The sequence below is a fragment of the Phyllobates terribilis genome, unplaced genomic scaffold, assembly GCF_046119375.1.
Source record: "Phyllobates terribilis strain yellow unplaced genomic scaffold, ASM4611937v1 Scaffold_11__3_contigs__length_659146591, whole genome shotgun sequence".
In the NCBI taxonomy this organism is placed as follows: domain Eukaryota; kingdom Metazoa; phylum Chordata; class Amphibia; order Anura; family Dendrobatidae; genus Phyllobates; species Phyllobates terribilis.
In genome coordinates, this window is record NW_027362771.1 from 284,329,776 (window position 1) to 284,352,545 (window position 22,770).

The 22,770-nt window shown below is 38.4% G+C and overlaps 1 protein-coding gene across 15 annotated transcripts in view; it reads right to left on the bottom strand.

Moving 5' to 3' along the window:
* Positions 1-22,770, bottom strand: part of CELF2 (CUGBP Elav-like family member 2) — a 508,245-nt gene that overhangs the window by 34,366 nt on the left and 451,109 nt on the right. For 12 of the 15 annotated variants that reach the window (XM_073652418.1, XM_073652417.1, XM_073652421.1 and 9 more), the window contains exon 9: positions 7,658-7,789. The exons of the other annotated variants lie outside the window; for them this stretch is intronic. In XM_073652418.1, coding sequence (XP_073508519.1) covers positions 7,658-7,789 — 132 coding nt within the window. The remainder of the gene's footprint in view (positions 1-7,657; positions 7,790-22,770) is intronic. 15 annotated transcript variants of the gene reach the window in all.

Sequence of the window (22,770 nt, forward strand, 5' to 3'; positions counted from 1 at the left end):
TTCAATATGACCTTTAAATTCTGCAGACAGGACTACCACACCTTATGCTCAGAAAAGCTAATGCTCGGACACTGAACTCCAAATGCATACTCATTTTAATGGATATATTGTTGGAGGGAAGCTGGTTTGTTAGTTTTAAAATAAAAAAAAAGCTTTGAAAGATAATTGCACGGCACCAATTGATAAATATGGTGCAATTCCATCTGTCAAGAATTCTCTATGGCAATAATAACAAGGTCTATAGCGAAGCAACTTACTGAAGATATCCCAGTGGAGCGACACACAGGTCACTGTGCTGGACACTTGGCAATAGGCAAGTTCAATACCGAGTGAACCTGTCATCTGTGTGACTCATTGCACAGATCTCAAGCAATTTACCAGGCAGTGACCCTGTATTTTGCTGGGACGTTGTCATAAAGTCTGAAATTCTACTGATCTAATTTGGTCATTAGAGGTGAAGCTGTGTGAAAAAAAAGCATTCATTCTAGCAAAGTTCAGATAAATGTAGCACTTTCTGCTTATTAAGCTGTCATAAGGATTTACAAATACAAACTGATGCCTAAAATTGTATGGCCAAAATCATATACATGCATAAAAACAGATATTGATTAAATATGAAAAAAAAGGAAAAAGGAGATGTTCCAGTTCCAGGATAAAAAATTCCACTATATTAGGTCATTTAGGTAATTTTAACATTGGTTCCAAGAATATATATCAGAAAATAGAAAAGCGACGCATTTCGAACACTATCTGGCGTTCTTTGTTTAAAGCTTGGACATAGAACGCCGAATGACATTCGAAATTCATCCCTTTTCTATTTTCTGTTATACATTCTTGGAACCAATGTTAAAATGAATGACTTAACAAAGCTGTCCACTATTTTTACATTGATGGCCTATCCTTAGGATAGGTCATCAATGTCTGATAGGTCGGGGTCTGACACCCGGCACCCTCGACGATCAGCTGCTGTCCAGAAGTACTTACTTGCGTAGCTGGCTGTCTACTTGTAGTGGCCGGGCTTGTTACTGCACATCCGCCTCCTATTGATTTGAATATGAAGTGGGACGTGTATTACCAAGCCCCGGCCACTACAAGTAGACGGCCAGCTTTGCAAGTAAGTACTTCCAGCCGACGGCCGCCGCCACCGATAACAGCTGATCGTCAGGGGTGCCGGTTGTCGGACCCCAGCCAATAAGACATTGATGGCCTATCCTAAGGATAGGCCATCAATGTAAATTAGTAGACAATCTCTTTAATAAAGTGGATTTTTTTCTTAATTCAGGAGCTGGAATATCCCCTATTTTCTCATTTTGCATTTATCAACACGTTTGGTCAGATCGTGGTTCTGGGCATACTGGACTTACATTCTACATATGGTGAGCTGGAAATTTTTTTTTCTTATTGATTAAATATACAAGTCCCATCATATATTATACATACATGACCGTGATTCCAATACTTCCAATGCCTGTATATCTTTGGCTCCAAGTGACATCAAGGTAATGTATTACGGAAGATCAAACGAGATGGCAAATCACTGGTAAGTATGGACATTTTACAGGAAGGAAAGAGAATAGCAATCCCATAAGTGGCACACGCTTAGTCATAGTGATGCAGTGTGAGGTTTCCCTATGCTACATGTGCCATGTCACAACACATCGGCATATACTCAGAAGTAAGAACCAATCCACGGATTATAAAAAATAAATAAATTATAGCAAGCCTCTATCTATTTTATCTTTGCTTCAATACCAATTGTTTGCATTTCATTCTCAATACTGTAAATGTCTGCGTTTGTCCTTACACGTCTGCTATAATTAAAGGGGACATTTACTTATCCAAAGGCAATTTAGAAAATATTCCACTCTAATTTTTCAGGCCAGGAAACAAAGGAAACAGCTTATTGCCCTAGGTGTTCTTTTCAACAAAGGGAATCTCACCTTTTAAGTTACTGCACAAAGTTACCAAGTATCACTTAAGGGAATGCTACTAGGAAGTACGTCGTAGAATTAAAAAAAAAAAAGAAAAGAAAAATAATCAGGGCATAGTTGTCATCATTTCAGTTAAAACGTTTACCAATTTTTTTTAGGTTTTACTGAGCTCTTATGAGTCAGAAGCACGAGGATATGGGAAGTGTCATGTACAGGGCAGATGTGATTTGGAATTTTCATGCCCAGTTTTTCTAAGTTCACAGCGGGTAAATATACACATATGCGCTAAAGAAGTAAATGGCTGATTAATTACTAATTTTACATGTATTCTGATAATTAGCTCACATCATTGTGAGAAACCCAATTCAAATCTAAGCATGACTTAGATGTATCATGAGTCTCACAGTCCTTTACATGTGACTCTCCCATCCTATGTTTCCCAAATGATCCCAATCACTGTCTAAACGTACAGTAACAAAAGCACAAAAATCTATTTTTTAGGCCATTCCCCTCCATATGTTCTCTACTTCCTCATCATACCTTTTCATTGCCCCCTTAATGTATGATTAAACACAACATCATTCCTGTATCATGCAAGATAAATATTCTTGAAGGGAAATTTTCGGGAGGTTTCAGCAGCCTCCAGGAAATTTGGCAACTGTTCAAGGTGTCTGGGAGGTTTCCATTTTTTTCTGGGAACCCTCTGTATGTTCCAGGAGAGTTGGCAAATATGCATATGTCCATATCTATACTAAAGACATAAAGTTAGACCATGGGGTAGTTAAAAGTTTATTAACATTCAAGCTTCGGGAGTGCACCGCTCTCCAGCCTCAGGGCTCCGTGCTTGCAGGGGGGGGCGTTGACTTCTGATGATTGATTGCTTCGGTCAGCCGCATGGCTGAGCCTTTGCTTGGTATCGGTAGGATCTGATGGCTGGATCCAGCAAGCTTGGAAGCAAGCTTCTTGCCTAAGAAACTGGTCACATCCGAAATATCCGGTAACCTTGGCAACAAACTGAAAAATCTAGAATTAAAAATTCTTCCATTCTTGAGAACGAAGAGGATTTTTAATAAGAGGTAAAATGCAAAGTTGCTTGTTTTTGCAAGGACTTAGCAATTTTACCAATTTAATAAGATGACAACATTCCTTTAAGTGATTTCTGTAACAGGACATATTGTTGTTGGCCACCCCTTGTATAAACTAACAACGTATTCTTCAATTCAGTGCTTGGAAATCATCTTATACTCTGGCTACATAGCAGAATCCGTATGATTTACTGCATAAATACTAGGCCTTATATTACGGCATATGGGATTAAATCCATCTATTTATCTATCTATCGATCTATCTATCTATCTATCTACCTATCTATCCATATATCTATCAATTTGTCTGACTATAATCTATCTATACACATATATCTATCTATTATCTATGTCTATTATCTATATGTATCTATACACATATATCTATCTATTATCTATCTATCTTTTTTCTATCTAACTATCTATATATCTATTATCTATTAGTCTATCTATTTATCTATCTATTATCTATATATGTATCTATATCGTTGTCTTTATATCTAAATATCTATGCACCTATATCTATCTATATAATCTATATCTATGTATCTATCCATATCTATCTAGCTATCTATCTTCTATCTACATCTCTATCTGAAATTGTACTACAGAAGAGAAGAGAGAGAGAGGGAAGGAGAGGAGCTGTCTTGTTAAGCGTCACGAGGTTTGGCAGACGAGAAGAGCCCTGCCACTGGGTCAATCTGTTACAATAAAATTGGCATTTGATTAAAGATAAAATAAATTAGTCGGTAAGACACCATTGGATGGCGTTAGCTATCAAACACTTCAAGCACTCACGAAGTGTGACCACCTATTAAGTAAATGTTTGTTACAACAGTGAAGAAAAATGGACTTAATACACGAGCTGTTTTCAAAGGACACTGCTGAAAACCGAGGATTCTGAAATAATACAAAAGGAAGCTGCACAAAGATATAGCGAAACCTGCAAGAATCGGCACAGAGAATGCTTTTGATATTGACACTAAGCTTTTATTATGACAGAAGCTTTGTAAAACTAGAACTTTTTTTTAATAGAAAGAGTGTTATAGAGTGGTGTTTGGCATATTCTCTCATAGAAATACATTTCCGCAGAGGCCAAAGTGACACCATTTTTCCAACAAAGCCACACGTTTTCAAGAATGAATGCTTTGTTACCCTAAAAGTGAGCTTGAAAACGGTAAAGATAAATTCTCAACTTCAGCTTTGCTCTATATTAAAGTCAACCGAAACCACGATATATCTTGGAGGCAATGTAACTAAGCATTACAATGCAGAGATTTTATATCATTTAGATGCTTAAAATATTGTATTTCTATATTGATAGAATGTCTCAGGTGCTGTCGCTATACTGAATATGTAAACCTGATGATGAGTAAAAGATAAGGTCTACATCCTAATGGCATACACATTTATAAAAAATAATGATAATCATAATATAAGACAACATGCATAGAGCTACTTTCACCAGTCAACCAAAGTTGGCTGCATACGATATAGCTGTAGACCAAATGTTTGGTTAATATATATTCCTCCCAACTTCAAAATAAATATGCATGCTCATCTCGGTAGGATGTGCATGTTTGTTTGTTTTTTCACATGATTTTCTCAGATCTTTCTTTTCCACAGTATCTGCCATCTGGGGAGAGTTAGGAAACCCAATACATATTAGAATAACCATTAGCAGCTGACAATATAGTTTCTTGCTTCCCCCTGCTGAAGGGGTCTTCTTCGCTATTCCGCTTTACTATTGCAGAGGGCTTTCCCGTACAAGCAGGGCAGAATGTTATAGTGGGCTCAGAAGTGAACAGAATGACAGACAGAGAACTGGCTGTGCAGAGAGCAATATGGGAGCACCTAACATGTGGACATGTACATTGCTATACACTTTGAACACGAAGTGGGGCTGGAGTAGGTTCAGTGGCCGTCATGTTGGTGCTTATCTTCACTAGGGTCAATTAACTTTTCAGTATATTTTGAAGCATGGGAGGAAGCCCAAACAATCATGGGGAGAGCATCCAAATTCCATGCAGATGTTGTCCTTGATCAGACTCAATCTCTGGTGGTGGTGCAGCCACATTTAAAAGACAATTTTGTATTATAAAGTAAAGACATGGCTGTAATAGCGCGGTAATACTGATTACATTGATACCTTGGGTGAAGAAATACGCTCTGTTGTTCTTATTAATCACCATTTGTAGTTTTCTGCTTATTAGATTTCGGTGCACAGGGGCCGGACTGTACACGGGGTCTTCTCCTCCCTGTCTGTGATTCACCTAACCTCTCCACCTGCCTCCAGTCTGTGAATGATCAGCCTCCTCTGTTTGAAATCTGAGCAGTGACCTGTCATTCTCAGACTGGAGGCAGGTGGAGAGGTTAGGTGAATCACAGACAGGGAGGAGAAGACCATGTGTACAGTCCGGCCTCTGTGCACCAAAACTTAATTAGCAGAAAACTACAAATGGTGATTAAATAGGAACTAGAAAGCGGATTTCTTCACCAAAGATATCAATTTAATGTGTTGTATTACAGACCCATTACAGCTCTGCCTTTACTCTACATTACAAAATCGTGCTGACTGGTTCTATTTAAGTTACCCTATATAAGCTAAGAAACAGCTCCATATAAGCCTTTCTCATGAGTATTACTCTGTAAATATCTATGAAATCATTCTTAAAGGGGTTGTCCACTACTTTATATCCCCCCCAATGTATCCCTCCGGGGCCCCTAAGACTTCTTGTAAATACCCTCTGTTGCTGATAATAATAGCGACGCTATCACTGGCCGCTCACAGGCATCACGTGACCCCTTGGCTGCAGCCGGCTCTGACATCCGCTGATGTCACGACAAGTGCTGGCAGCAGCCGGGGGTCACGATCTTCCTGGTTCCATGGTGGATGCCAGGCTGTGGGCGGGGTTACCCCCCCCGGTCACAACTGGCATCCACCCCGCGATCTGCTACTCCCCATTCATTGGGAAAGCGCATGGTGGATGCTGGGTGTGACGTGGGGAGTACCCCCGTCCACAACCCAGCAGCCACCGCGGGGACTCCAGTGCTGAGACACAGCCTCACTTGTCGTGACGTCAGCGCGGGGTCACGTGATGCCTGTGAGCGGCCACCGATAGCGCCACTCACATGCATTATCAGCGGTATTTACAATAAGTCTTAGGGGCCCTGGGGATATATTGGGGGGGGGGGAATAAAGTAGTGGACAACTTCTTTAATTGTTATGGGATATCAGTTGTAATGTTTAAACGTATCAATATAACTGAACAAAAAAGTTCTGCAGGCTTGCACAACTTAAAGTGACTGTGTACATCTACTGAAGGCATCGTGGTAAAGTTATCTAAATGAGAGACAATAGAAATTACTTTATAAAGGCAGTGATGCCGCACTCACAAGCATACTCCCTTTAGCTAATAAATGGTGACGTGGAAATGGGATTCCAGAAAACACAGCTATGCTGTTTCCAAAGGAGGCAATAAAAATATATGGGAGTTTCAAAAGGAGACAAAGATAAATAAAATGTTAACATAAACAGTTTATCTTTTTAATCAAACTAAAATGTGCCAGATCCATTAATTATACTATCCAAAAGACAAAATAGCACAGCAGACATGTATGCTAGATGAAGCATGCACTCCAGTTCTAAACTACTTTACTACGCATTTATCTGCACATGCAGCAGCAATATGAAAAAATTCTATATATTTCAATATTGCTCAATATAGTTAAACTTTGAGGTTATTTGCACACATCATGATCAAAGTGCGAGAGCTTATCTGCCATCGACAAGGTAACCTCTTTCAGATGGGATCCTGTACTAAACACATCTGCTTGTGCCTAGGCCTAAAACTGGAGAAGAATAAAATCCAGCTATATTTTAAGTGAAAAATAGTTTTAAATAGATGGGTGAATGCTAGCGTTGTCTCTGGCAGGTGGGCTCACACATTTTGATCAAAATGATCGCTAGTGGGCTCACACATTTTGATCAAAATGATTGCTAAGCACCTCACATTTCTATGACTGTAGCAATATTATAATTCTTGTATCCTATATTTAACCAGTGCATTTACATTTGAATTGAAGCCACATCGTACTTGCACCAGTGTATTTTATAGTATAGGCCATGCTGACCATTCTAAATTTTAATTTCCACATGCAGATTTACAAAATCAATTCTATAATCAAAAAGAACACAATTGTGACATTATTCATAACTGTAAAATTGCCAAATTACAAAAAGCTATGACTAATTCCCTGTAGAAGACCATCACAACCAATTGTAACCCATCTGTCCTGTTTCTAACACCACTTACAGACATTCATCTGATTGGTTCTTGGCAAGCTTCTCCATTTTTGGCCTGTGGCAGTTTATATAAATGGCACCCATGCTACATGCAGCCAGACCACCACATAAATTTGTCATAACTACATCAAATTAATTAAAAGAATGGGGAATGAATTCAAGGCAAATAAGATGAAAATGTCAACAAGAACAATTAGTACATCAAAAAAGGGAATCCATTAAGCCCCCTCCCCTAGAACCGTTCAATGATAAAAAGATGGAAATTGGCGACACAAATGTTTTCTTTGAACATCCTGGAAGAATGTTCTATGTGACAGACAGAAAACACGTCTCACCCGGGCTTGTTAGCGCTCCCAGTGCACTAGTCGTGGAGAGAGGATTTGCATTGGTGGTGGTTGCAGAGGTTTGGGCTGCGGCTGCTGCAGCTGCTAAAGTAGCCAAATTCTGTAATTGCAAAGCATTCATGCCTGTGTAGGAAACAAAAGAAACCTTCAGGGACAAAGTAAAAAAAAAAAGAATTCACTGCTTTGTGAATAGGTTTCCTGCTTTGCTGATTGTGATGAAATTTGAAAATTGTCAGACCTAATGGAAATGGTAGTGTCACAGAGTTAATGGATTTCTAGCTATCGGTCCATTTCAATAGCACAGAGATCTCATCCATGCCTCCAGACCCTATAGAACTACATGTACCAACATTTAATAATACAAAATTCATACTAAATGGACTCTTTACATTGTCATAAGCCAAACTTTCAGAACTAAGTATGGAATTTGTCCCACCATTGCAATATACTGTGTTGAAATAATAGTACTTGTGCACAAGTCTTTGGGACTAAAACTATTTCCCACATTAGGTCATCTTTTTACTTTTTAGTTAATATAGTAGAGCATGCTACTATAGTAGATTTATTTAGTCCACAAACCCTTTATAAGTTAATAGGACATGTAAGGATATATGTATAAAAAACAAAAAAATACACAAATAATGACTCAGATTGAATATCCCTATACATTTTGAGTCCTATGAGACAACTCTTGCCTTAGTCCCCAGAAAAGCGTACTTATGTTCATGATGTAAAAAACATGACATGGTCATAGAGATCAATAAATGCTCCTTGTCCTAATTGACTGCTAACCTCTACAGCTGTGGTCCTGAAAATACATGCCCAGTGAACAAACACATCTCATATGTTATGCTTTACCTTTTGAGAAGCAGAAGTAATTATTAAATCAGAGACAACTCATGTTATAGAATAAAAGAACAATATTTTGCAGTAAAAACTAGAAAATTCGACCACAATAAAGACCATAATAAAGGCGATGCCTAAGGAATGACATACTATAATTGCCGTTCAACACAGTCAGCGTAGGGTCAACAATTACTATTAACAGATTGCCTTAAGCAAATAATCCCTAACTAAAGACTAAAAAAAAAAATTTTTTTAATAATACTATTAAAGGAATATAATCAATTAAAATCCTGCATGAGTCACTATATTCTTGGACACGGATAACATATCCATTCACTGAGATATACACTCTGTTTGGTGTCCTTAATATTTAAATTTTGTGGTTAGAAGATAGCCTAGGTGCGGCCGCTATCCTTACTATCCTATCATTAAGTATCCACCATTATAACTGACTAATGCAGTTAAAACATGAACCTAAACCTCCCCAACATGTTTTACCAGTACAACTGGCTTCATCAGGGGACGAGGCTATAATACTATACTATTATAGTAGCATCCTATACTATAGTATTATTGCCTTGAACCCTGATGAAGCCAGTTGTACTGGTGAAACATGTTTTTGATGAAAACCTCAAAGATTTTTTTATTAGGAGCAGTAATTAAAGTGATTGTATTCAATTATTTATTGCTATTTAAAGGGGTTCTCCAGGACTGAGATATTGATAAACTGTTCTTTAGCCCACCATATACATTAGATGCTTTGGCCAATCGTTTGGCAACAGCCATCTTGGCAGTGAACCATCTCGACCGACTCTGCCATACACGTTAGTGCACATTTAGTGGCGTGCTCCTGTGTTTTCTATCAGTCAGAAATTGGACATATCCAATTGACATTACAATCAGTTGGCAGGTGCCCCCATAGACATTAGACTGTCGGATGAACCCCTCAATATTGGCAGGTTTGGTAGAGATTACACTAATATGTATGGAGGGCTTTAGGACAGGTCATCAACATCAGAATGGTGAGGGACATTCAGCCCTGGTCCTGTGACCACCCGAAGTACATAGTGTATGAAGCCAAAACACCAAGGCGCTGTACAATGAGTCCTGATAACCCCTTTAGTGTGCAACGTATGCCCTTCATCAGTCGTAAATGGTCGCAGTCTGTGTGTTTTATACCAGTATTCTGTGAACGTAAATGACTCTATTGTTTTTACAGAAAATCATTATTGGATCTTCCTGTTGGTAAATACTATCGTTTTTCAGCTTTCCAGTCAGGATTACATGTATGGGTGGTCACAGTGGCATAATCTGCTTTTTTACATTGCAAAGTGTTGCCAGTAGAGAAACACTGCCATTTGTTAGAATCTGTTATCATTTCTGTTAAAATATGAGATGGAAGCGTAAACCTCCACATCGCCTTGTAAATAGATTTCTGAGTAAAGCAGGGAGCATGGCATTATGTTGTCCATATGCGCACAGTCACTGATTGATATCCACAGGATGGATTGGATGTTGTGAGCGCTAACTATGCAGTGATAATGTAAGCACATATAATGCCGGATACATATTCATCTTCTGCAGTGGGAAATACACGCTTTGCTTTTGCATACTTGGATTCTTGGAATATATTTCCCTCTTTACCAATGCTATACATTCTCTATGTCAGAAACAAGTTTAATACAATATTTGTCTAGTGACAAACAGATTTATTTTCCAATAGTTCAGACATTGAGATTTATTGATCTATGGAATTCTTTTTTTTTTTTTCTTTAGGGTTGGCAAGTTAAAAATGTAACATTCACCTTAGGTATTTTTTTGTTTTATTGTTCATAACGATTATCATAAATCTGCATATCAATAAGCAAGAACAGATGTCAGTTGTTATGAGCGCTTGCCAATCAGGCCTGTTAGAAAGTGACAGATGGGTGGTGATAAGCACATTCTCACAAGGCCTATTAGCACATTCACAGAAAAATGCTGCTGTGTCTGTGCAGTCACAGATGCCGCTGTGTGAGAATAAGGGCCTATTTATAAGTGCGATATGTGCATGATCATGTCAAAGGCCGCCCTTCACAGACATGATCATGCACAGAAGAAGGCAATTATTACATTGCCCAATATTCTCTCCTACTGGTACTACCTATCACAAATGTATATTATCTACCTAAAAATCTATCTATCTATCAACACTAAAAGAAAGCAGCACAAAAAATGCTTACTAGTGAGTGTAGAGCCTTCTGGATATACGGTGCATTGAAAAAGTATTCATACCCTATGAATTTTTGAACTTTCCCACATTTTTCCACATTACACCCACAAACTTAAATGTTTTTTTATTTGGATTTTATGTGATCTACCAACATTAAGTTACAAGTATTTGTGAAGTGTAAAGGAAATGATACATTGTTTTCTAATTATTTTTAAAATATACATCTGAAAATTGTGATGTGCATTTGTATTCGGCCCCCCTAGAGCACCTTTCCCTGGAAATACTGCTGCAAGACTTTTGGGGTATGTCTCTACCAGCTTTGCATAGCTAGAGGACACATGAATATGCTTTGATCTAAACCATTCCATTGTAGCTCTGGCAGTATGTTTAGGATCATTGCCATGCTGGAAGGTGAACCTATGTCTCAGCTCAAGTCTTTTATAACCTATAACAGATTTTCCTCCAGGATTGCCCTGTATTTAGCCCCATCCATTTTCCAATCAACTCTGACCAGCTTCCCTGACCCTGCGGCAGAAAAGAATCCCCACAGCATGATGCTACCACCACCATGTTTGATGGTGGGGATGGTGTTTTCAAGGTCATGTGCAATGTTGTTTTTCCGACATACATAGCATTTTGCATTTAACACAAAAAGTTTTACTTTACTGTCTCATCTGATCAGAGCACCTTCTTCCACATGCTAGCTGTGCCCCCTACATGTTTTGCAAACTACATATGGAAATTCTTATGGCTTGCTTTCAAAAATGGCTTTGTTCTTGCCACTCTTCCTTAAAGGCCAGATTTGTGGAGTAAACGACTAATAGTTGTCCTGTGGACAGATTCTCCTTTCTCTCTATCTATCTGTCTATCAGTCTATCTATCTATCTATCTATCTATCTATCTATCTAGCTATCTATCTAGCTATTCTATAACTTTTATTTAATCTAATGTCCCAATGTAGCACTTTGTTCAAACAATGATTACTGTTTAGCACTACAAGTATTCAATTACAATTACTTAAAATGACATTAAACTTGTTACAACGTTGAAAATTATTTAGATAAAGGACAAGAATAATCTCATGTATTTATGATACTTTGTATGACAAAATCTGCCATGCAGGAACAGTCTATTCTTAATAATGTATTGCTGGCTGTAAAGTATGCTGAACAATCTCCACGAGAAATTGACAAGCAATAGATTATTTTACATTATTACATTAACATGCTTTCCCCTTGACGTGCAGTAAATGTGACAAGCACGAATAATTCTTCATACAGAGACACAATATAATAATATAAAATGGTCAATACAGAGCGTAAGATACTGATTAATTACACACAGTTGTTTTACTTCAGAGCAGAATCAGCTACTGTGCGAACAATGTCCTCATTTCATTATTAGTAATTATTCATGATGGAAGTCTATGTGACTATCACTGGAAGAAATGTTCTAATTAAAGCAGGTTACAGGGCAATTCTAAGAAACCGCAGAAAACTGAAATATAATATAGTATAGATTTTTCAAAGAGGACGGCCTCATTAGGCCTCATTCATGAAATCTAAAAAGGGCAAAAAGTATAGTTGCCATTATTTTTTCCTGAGCAGTTTTAAAAATATATAATGTATTTGATTGGATAATATGAGAAAGAGTAACATCTTAAAGGGAACCTGTCATGTAAAACAACGCTATTAACCTGCAGATAAGGAGTTAATCTACAGGCTAATACCGTTCTAAAGCTGTGCGGCTGCTGCACTGAAAGCCCGGCTACCGGGAGGAAATTAACTTTATTCCTTGGGGCAGCTTTCAGCCATAAAGGCGCAGCTTCAGTCAAAGCTCCATACATAGTGAGCAATGGTTGTAACCACACCCCTGACTGACAGCCAGCTCCGCAGTACATCAGTACAGAGCAGGCTGTCAGTCAGTGCCAGGGCATGATTGCAGCAGCCGCTCACTGTGTATTGAGCGGTGACTGAAGCCATGCCTTTATGACTGAAAGCTCAAGGCTGCAGAGATTTCCGCCTGGTACACGGGCTTTCAGTGCAGCGGCCGCACAGTTTTAGAACACTATTAACCTGTAGATTTACTCCATCTATGCAGATTAATAGCATTTTTGACATGACAGATTAATTGAGATTCTGATTTGACTTTTATCCTAAATCATATTACAAGGCTCGATAAAGAGTCAATATTGGTAGGATTGCCATTTCCAATAGGTGGCACTAGAGTTCAAGTCCTCTTACTCTCTGAAGAGACAATTTGCATAATTAATTTCCCAGAGGAGCATGCAAGGCGTTTATGCCTCCTCATACTGGTGTGCCAGACCTGGCATGTCACTCTCCACAAGGAGAAAACTTACCCCTATGGAGAAACTTGTCGCTCAAGGGAAGTGTGGCAGTCACACATGCGGCAAGGTCCCCGGCTGGCTTTTAAATTTGTTTTTTGTGAAATGCTGCAGCGTTTCACAGTAAAACATATCTACTAAAATGATACATCCTGTCCATGGTTCAGGTTGCATATATCTGCTATCGGTTTCCCTTTAATATTTATACTGGAACTGTGTATCACATGAAGAAGTATGTGCAGTCCAGCACTTGTAATTGTCATAAAAAATGGTACGTTTTATATAAAATCCAGCAGCAGTTAAGATAAAAATACAACTCTCACTAACGCATTTCAAGCACTGACTGCATCATTAGCAGCTATGGCCAAAGCAGCTGTCAGTGATCAAAACGCTTCAGGTGTGAGTAGTATTTTTATCTACACTCCTCTTGGCTTTTATACATCTCTGAAGAATAAAATAAACCATTTATTATAACAATTACAAGGGCTGGACTTGATTTAGCACATATTTCAGCTTCTGCTTTAGTTATCCGTTAAATAAATTGAGATCCATACGTATAGTATACATGTCTGTTCATCTCATATTAATGATTTATGCAGTCATATATTTTTTGTATTATTTATTATTATTATATGTACATTTGACCAATCTCATATATTATACTGCTGTGACACATTATATCCTTTTGTTCTCATAACTCATGAATTTTAAATAATATTTTTGTGTTTGTTGCTTTTAATCAGCTTTCTCTAATAAGCTATAGCTATTTCTGTATCACAGGTTTAATGTGTGTAATTTTAACTCTAGTGTATGAAATAGGGTGCATGTATCTATAATATACCTATCTGCTGTCTGTGAATGTACCATTATTTTGTTGTCAAGAGAAAATAAAAATATTCCAGATACATTAATGTCTTTTTTATAACAATCTTATATTTATAATAATGATTTTTATATACTGTAGTCATTATATTCCATAGCACTTTAGAATTCAGAGGGTACATGTATAATCAACAAACATTAAAGGGAATATGTCAGCAGTTTCTGTGAAGTAATCTGACAGCAGCATGCGGTAGGGACAGAGACCCTGATTCCAGCGATGTATCACTTAGTTTACTAAGTGCAGTAGTTGTGACAGAATCACAGTTTTCTCTGCTGCAGATCTTGCAGCACTCAGAATGCTGAGCCATGTGTAACCCCGCCCACACCATTGATTGACAGCTTTCTGTGCACACTGTATATTGACAGATAGTAACTAATCAGTGCTGGAAGAGGCATTGGATTAAGATGCCAAAGGCATTTTGTCCTTTAGTGATAATCTCCTGCTGATAAAACACTGATTGTATTGAAACACGTAAACACAGTCTTGTAAGTGACACATCACTGTAATCAAAGTCTCTCCTCCTATATCACTGCGCTCTCAAATTACATAGCAAAAACCTTCTGACAGATTCCTTTTATCATCAAGCTATCATCAGAAAATGACCTATTGTTTAAATCAGGTTTTTGCATTTTTTTAATTGAATTTTTTTACATATCACAAGCTATTAAAAATAAGAATGCAACTCTTGTAATTTTCACACTGGCCACTGCTTTTTACTCTTGAACTTCTTACAGTTTCAAGAAATAACACATATTTATAGCCACAATGGTTGGATCCCAACCTTATCTTTAGGTGCTAAAGTAAGTGTCTAATGAGCGTGTGCAAAGTTCATTGTGAGGAAATCGGGCACGGTGTCAGCTGTGACATCACCCATTGTGATTTGTGGACCTTGTATATACAGATCTTACATGTCGTTGTAATCCTGCCTCTGTTGATATAAATCTGATATAATTTTGCTATAAACTCTTCCTGAAAGGAAGGAAGTACAAGTCCACAAAAAGCCTCAGTGGCCAGTGTGAAAATTGTAGGACCATTGTTAAGTTTTTTTTTTTTTCATAAAGATAGTAATATGAAAAAAAATTGCTATTTTTTTTTAAATTGCATGGATCACAAAAACCTGATATAAACAAAAGGTTATTTTCTGATGATAGCTATTGTGGGATCTCCTTCTTTAATAAGTGGATTAGTTATGTACTTTATTTGTGTTTTATACATGGCTGTGTGCTGTAGTTGTGTGTTCTATATAGTTATATACTGATTTATTGGTTTAGGGATATATATCAATATTGCCTTGCACTTGTTTGAAAAATCTCCGCACAGTGTTAAAAACATGCCGGCAATGCAGTCAGATTAAGCAATGTTTACCTTTCCTGACTAGGGTGTTTTTAACTTAAAATATACAAATATACAGCTCCTTGGTTAAAAATACTCCTTAAAGGGAATCTGACATGAGTTTAATGCAGTCTGTACCAGATATTGGCTGCGTTGTTGCAGACATGTATATTTTATGCTGAAATGCTGCAGCATTTAGGTGAAAAATTACTTTTAAAAGTCAGTGACCATGTGTCTCAGATAACTAGTCCAAGGCAGGTCCCAAGCTGCTTCTCCCTGTCCTGATACCCAGTCTGACAGGTCTCTCCATTGTAGGGTTTCCGGTCTCTGGTAGCCGCTTGGATACACGTGGCACAGGGTTTTACATCAAAACAGCATGCAGTTTATTGTCTATCATAAACTTTACAGCTCCAAAACAAAAACAGCCTTCAGTACAAATGAACAACACAAACAGTCCTTTCCTCAGATGCAATGAAAAAAAAGGAAATGTAGCAGCCTCACCAATCTCGGTATTCCTTTCAGTATCAGCTCAAGCAGTTTTAAATGTGTTATCCAATCAACCAAGCTCCACATTACTGAGCTAACCCAGCTGCTGTTATAAGGCCTGTAAGCCCCAGGCTGCATTAAGGGAACAACCTTTTCCACCCAGACTCTTTTGGGTGCTCCTAAATCCTGGACCCAAAATCCAGTCAAATTAAAACTCTCTTAGTAACCTAGTGTTACTGGTACAGATTTACATTACCGACGCCAACCACCTTGGTGACACATATCTGCCATTCAGGACCTTACTACCTGCTTTCTTACACCATATAAATATGAGGCTACAATAACAAAGCCAGTGTCTTATTCATTCATTCCGTGGTTTGTGCTGTATGAATATCTAGTCAGATTCCCTTTAAAAATGGTAAAAGCAATGTTCTCACTTTTCTAGTGAATTTTAGAGTGGATATACTATATTGCTGACCTATCCTATTGAAAGGTCATCAAAATCAAATTGGTGGGGGACTAACACATAGAAACTCCACTAATCAGCTGTTATCGGCCACTGTAAAGTAATGCAGGTCAGCTTCAAATCAAGGTTGGTGGACTGATTGGTGGACTGTTGATATCAGACTCCCTCGAACCTGATAGCTCATCAATATCATATGACGCTACAACCCCTTTAAAAGATTATTTCCAAAAAAGTAAGTTATCCCCAACCGGATGGGGGATAAATTACTACATACTGGAGGTCTGATCTCTGGAATCCCAGGCAAACATGATAACATGGCTCTGGAACTGGGGAACAGGGCCCTGCAGAGACCGGTCTTGAATAAAGAGGAGGTTTGCATGTTCATCTTCAGTACTTTCATTGTCTATATTACTGCTGAAGGAAGTCAAATACAGCGCTCTTGTAATTCTGGCAGTAAAATAACCAAAAGAAAATGACCAAGCCAGAGACTTGCCATTCACTGTACCCAAGAATAGTCTTCCCATATACTCAGCACAGACTGCCCCCTTATACAGTCATAGGCAACCCTATAAATGTTATTTATATCTCATAGCTACTGTATGTATTTTTGTCATTTGGGGTGCACATTGGGGCACAATAGCAGATGGCAGACTGGCATCAAAAGGAGCAGGACTGTAGGAGATTTGTCCATTTCCTCACAGACAGAGGCACTTCTATCAAGAAAAAAAGGGTTGTGACCACATGCCAGCGCTAGTGCACATAGTGTCCATAGTGTTACATAGGACTCGGAGACTTCAGGTAGCATCAACTACATTATCTGTACTGAAAGAGATATCACTGTGTTATTTGTGGTGTTACATGGGACTGCAGGTGACATCTACTACAATATCTATACTCAGAGTTATTACTGTGATATCTGTGGTGTTACATGGGACTGCAGGTGAAATCTACTACAATATCTGTACTCAGAGTTATTACTATGATATCTGTGGTGTTAAATGGGACTACGGGTAACATCTATATCTGTCTAGATGTATTTATACTCAGAGACTTATTGCTGTGTTATCTATGATGTAACACAGGACTGCAGGTGACATCTACTACATTATACTTAAAGAGGTTTCACTGTGTTGTCTGTGGCATTTTTTTGGAGATGGGAGGGGGAAGGTGTGTAAAATATGTCTTACAGCATGGCAGATCTTTTCTGACACTAGCAACTCCCCTACTTGAACAACCATCAGTATAGTAAAAGCAGTGTCAGCATTAAAACAGTAGCAGTAAAGTGTTTGCGTGGGTTTCCTCCGGGTTCTCCGGTTTCCTCCCACACTCCAAAGAAATACTGATAGGGAATCTAGATTGTGAGCCCCAATGGGGACTGCAATGATAATGTCTGTAAAGCGCTGCGGAATATGTTGGTGCTATATAAAAATAAAGATTATTATTATTAAAGTGCATATTGAAGGCAACCCAACATCTGAGTGAAGCATCCATGGCGCCCGCTCAGCTAGACTGACAGTTCTTATTCCATACACACTCGTAGGCAGAGACCGGTCAGTTTACATGAGCATGCGGGGAGAAACCAGAGGGGACCTGCCTCTTGGACTAGTCACTTCTTCCCCGGCCATGCAATCGGCTGTTTTTCTTTGGAATGCAGCTGTATAAAACAAGGATTATTGTAATGCAAGAACTGGTCTCTGCCTCATCCCTGTGATTCGGGCAGCATGAATCCCTTAACAAGTTTAAATTGACTTATTCCCTAACGTGTTAAAATGATATATCGTGCGTCCAATAAACACCCCTAATCTTTATGCTCCAGCTTGTATCCTCTCGGATGCCTCGCTTTTTAGTATGCAGCACACGCGCTCACATCTTAAACACAGATTTTTGGAGTTATAAATAGTCTCATTAAAAAATTTCAATGTTTAAATTGCGTAAAATTGTCCTGATAAATGATGTTATATGATGTTGTTTATTTACCGTCCTCTCACTCAATGATTTGACATGAAGTGATAGAAATGTTAACAGCTGGGAGAATAACGTGCAGAGGATGCGATAGTGACAGGAGTTATGTATTGCCCTTGTTAACCTATGTTCACCTGCAAGTGAGACTTTATATAAACTACTTGCTTTTTATTATCAAAGTCTCCCAGCTGCAAACCTGAAGCAAACAGCACAACAGGTGTTAAATAAAACATCAGGCAAGCACCGCAGAGCCGGTCCTATACCTGGAGTAAAGCAGATGTTGTTTTTATTCTGCTGTTAACAACTGTTGACAGAGGTGGGAATTGTGGTCGGATCGACTAGCGAATAGCGACCAGTATATATTCACTTACTGCAATTCATTCAAATTATTTTGCCTAATAATTCCCGAGCTATTTTCTCTTGTTTTGATTCTATTTTGTTAACACAGGATAATGATTGGGAATTATGTTGATGGATAGTGAATTTAGATTTTGGCGGCACTCATAAATTGGCAACAGGCCATGAAAGGGGAACCACAATAATGGCTCCATAGTTTGAATGTATGGACTATACATATCTTATCATGCTAATATGTTGCAGCTTAGAGATAGACTGATACAGGTGTGAGGATGGAACTATATTACTGTCTATATATTAAAGTTTTGGAACAAATCAAGCCAGTCATATCACTTGAAGCAAGGATTGCCAAGCTATGACTTGCCTACTTGGGACATATCATACGAAGAGAGCAATCACTGGAGAAGGACATCATGGTCGGAAGAATAGAAGGAACAAGGGGAAGAAGAAGATCAGAAACCCAATAGCTTGATACTGTTAAGATAATGGTTGAGAACACCCTGGTGGACCTATCTAGGCTTGCACAAGATCAATCTTTCTACAGAGCGTTCATCCATCAAGTTGCTGCGGCCCTTAAATGATAATAAATAATAATAATATGTTAAAGAGAATATGTCAACAGGTTTCCGCAACCTAATCTGAGAGCAGCATCATGTAGAAACAGACACCCTGATTACAGTGATGTGTCGCTTATTGGGCTGCTTGCTCCAGCGTTGATAAAATCACAGTTTTATCATAATGAGAATTTTACTATAGGACTACATGGCAGCAGGTTTATTAGTCCTATAATGATAATCTCCTAGACATTGCTAGAATCAAGGTCTCTGCCCCTACAGATTACATAACAAAAACTTGCTGACAGATTCCCTTTAATGGTTGCAATGAAGACCTTGCTTCCATAGATGTCAATGTGGGCAAGTTTATATTTGTAGGCAGCAGCTGTGGACTGAAGCTTATTCCCGCCTTCCTCCTGCTTTTAGCTGACAAATTTAGCACTGTGATCATCACATGCTGACCATAGTTTTTTGCCTTCTGTTTTAATACACTGAAATTGGTGGCTGACAGATCACTTTTACTTATCTGTCCTGCTTTCTACAGATTAGGACAAGGTAGCAAGCTAAGCTTTTTTGTCAGTCAAAAGTTACAGAAACTGATGAACTGGAGTCTAAGGCCTACCATATACATTAGATGGCTGTTGGCCAAACGCTGGTTCGGCTGATCATTCCTTGGGCAGCCATCTCGGCAGACTCTCCCATACACAGGAGTGCTCTATTCAGACGAGTGCTCCTGTGTTCTCTATGGAAAAGCCATTGCCAGACATGTCTAGCGACTTATCTCTCGGAGACAATATGATTGGCAGTCCATAATTGGACCTGCCAGGTCGATATTTGTTCTGACAATACATTTTTTGTGGCTACTATACACATCGGACTGTCAGATGAACCCGTCAATATCAGCGGCTTTGGCCGACATCGGTCTTATGTATATGGGAGTTTTAACGGAATCCAACTGCAAATGCAAAAATAATACTGAAATCAATGGGATGTTAGAGGAATTGTTTCTTTACATTTTATATAATGGTGACAGAGTAGAAAAAAAACCTCATTGTAAATAGGTCATATAGGAGCGCAGTATTTACTGTACGGCTCTAATTCTACATGGCACACTGTGCTAACATTTATATGGAATCCTGCAAAAAATAAGGGGTATAATAGAGGTATTCTCTCTAGATACATTGCGTCTATGGAGGGTTTCTAGGACATACAGCACCCAATGCACCCATAGAGTCCTATAAGGACCTAGCCCTGTTTTACATTAGTGTAGAACCACTTGGAAGATATAGATAAAAATGAAAAATATATTAACACCAATACTGATAATAAATCAACTAAATCAAACTCCGTGACAATGCAATTTATAGGTGTGCCAAAAGTGAAAGTCAGTCTACTAAATGGATTTCCGCTTCACATCACATACCCTGTTAGGACACGTTCAGCTTCTGAAAATCTACTTCCGAAAGACATTACAGTTCCCTCAATCAACATGTGATCAAAGATAACCACAGAACCAAACCCAAGGCTTCTCATACTACCTATAAAATTCGCTGGCTCCACAGATAGCATAGCATTAGTTAGCATTTCCTTGACTAACAGATTCATGTACATTGTTGTTTTTTTTATAATAAAAGTCTACTAATCAATTTATAATGGCTATTTTCTTCTTATTATTTTTTTTTACCCAAGACATATCTTTGATAGATTTCCTGAATCCTTGGCCCTTAAATTCTAGTCTGGATACATCTGGTAGATACATTGAAATATATAAAAAATAAACAAGGTAATGTCTGCTTTCTTGATTTTTGATTTACGTTACGTAACTATAATAGGTGCAGAGGTTACAATCGCACTCAGATCCTGAAGCCTAGGGGCCCAAAAAGTGGATTTGGCCAGTATGAAAAGACTATTATTATTAACCCCTTAACGACCTTGGGTTTTTCCATTTTTATTTTTTGCTCCCCTTCTTCCCAGAGCCATAGCCCTTTTATTTTTCACTCAATATGGCCATGTGAGGGCTTATTTTTTGCGGGACAAGTTTTACTTTTTAACGCCATCACTGGTTTTACCATATCAAGTACTGGAAAACGGCAAAAAAATTCCATGTGCGGTGAAATTGCAAAAAAATATGCAATTCCACTGTTGTTTTTTGTTTTTTTACCACGTTTACTGAATGCTAAAACTGACCTGTCATTATTATTCTCCAGGTCATTACGAGTTCGTAGACACCAAACATGCATTGATTCTTTTTTGTTTAAATGGTGAAAAAAAATCCAAAGTTTGCTAAAAAAAAAAAAATGCCGCCATTTTCCGAGACCCGTAGAGTCTCCATCTTTCGGGATCTGGGGCCAGGTGAGGGCTTATTTTTTGTGCATCATTTTTATTGATACCATTTTGGGGCAGATGTGATTCTTTGATCGCCCGTTATTGCATTTTATTTCAACGTTGCGACGACCAAAAAAATTAATTATGGCGTTTAGATTTTATTTCTTGTTACGCCGTTTACCAATCAGATGAATTCTTTTTTTATATTGATAGATTGGGCGATTCTGAACGCGGCAATACCAAATATGTGTATGGTTTTTTTTTATTATTATTTTAGTTTGAATGGGGCGAAAGGGGGGTGATTTAAACTTTTATACATTTTTTAAAAAAAACAAACATTTTTTTTCCACCTTCTGCATGCTTCAATAGTCTCTATAGGAGACTAGAAGCAGCAGTTATCTGATTGTTTCTGTTACCCAGAGGCGATGAGCAGATTGCTTCTGTGTAGCAGAAATGCTCACTTGCTATGAGTGCCAACCACTGGGTGGTGCTCATAGCAAGCAAGACATGACAACCACAGGGGTCTGCTGCAGACCCCGGGTTGTCATGCCCATACATCGGTGACCCGCGATCACGTGACGGGGTCACCGATGGGCGAGGTTAATGCCGCTGTTAGAGATTGCCAGTGGCATTTAACTGGTTAACAGCCGGGGTGGATCGTAAGTTGCGGGCACATGTCAGCTGTAAGAATCAGCCCGGTTCAGTGCGGGCTCACCGCACCCCCGCTGAACCAGGGGTGATGGCCTGGGCGTACTAATACGCCCTAGGCCATTAAGGGGTCCTGCTATATTTGGGGCCCTGTTTTGCATTGGACCCACCACTTTCATCTTACACCACTGGTTATTACAATGCTTGCTGTACTGTAAGTGACATTTTAATTATTTTTTTCTGTCACTTGTGTTACTTTCAAATAAAAGCTAACAAATAAACTTTTTATAAGCTACTTATAAACGTGTTTTTTGGCTACAGGAAATATTGTACAACACGATTTCTGTATTCTTGGGTCTTATGGCCTGTCTTTACTCATATATTAGATAAAAAGTAAATATGAAAAAATAAGAAAGGGAAAAAAAAAATCAACAGCCAGCAGGTGTTAAGATGAGAAAATAATTCAGTGATCTTTACATCTCCAGGCCAATTTATATTGTCAGACAGCAGGTTTAGATTACTCAAAGATGCCAGTGCAATAATGAGTTGCTGTACCAACTGATCACAGAATATCTGTGGGGAGAGACTTGTACCAGTAAAAATATTGAAAGTCTTATTGGAACTGAAGTTAGAATCTCGAAAACAATAAAACGCACAGATGAGAAACCCTCAAGTGATAAACTCTCGCT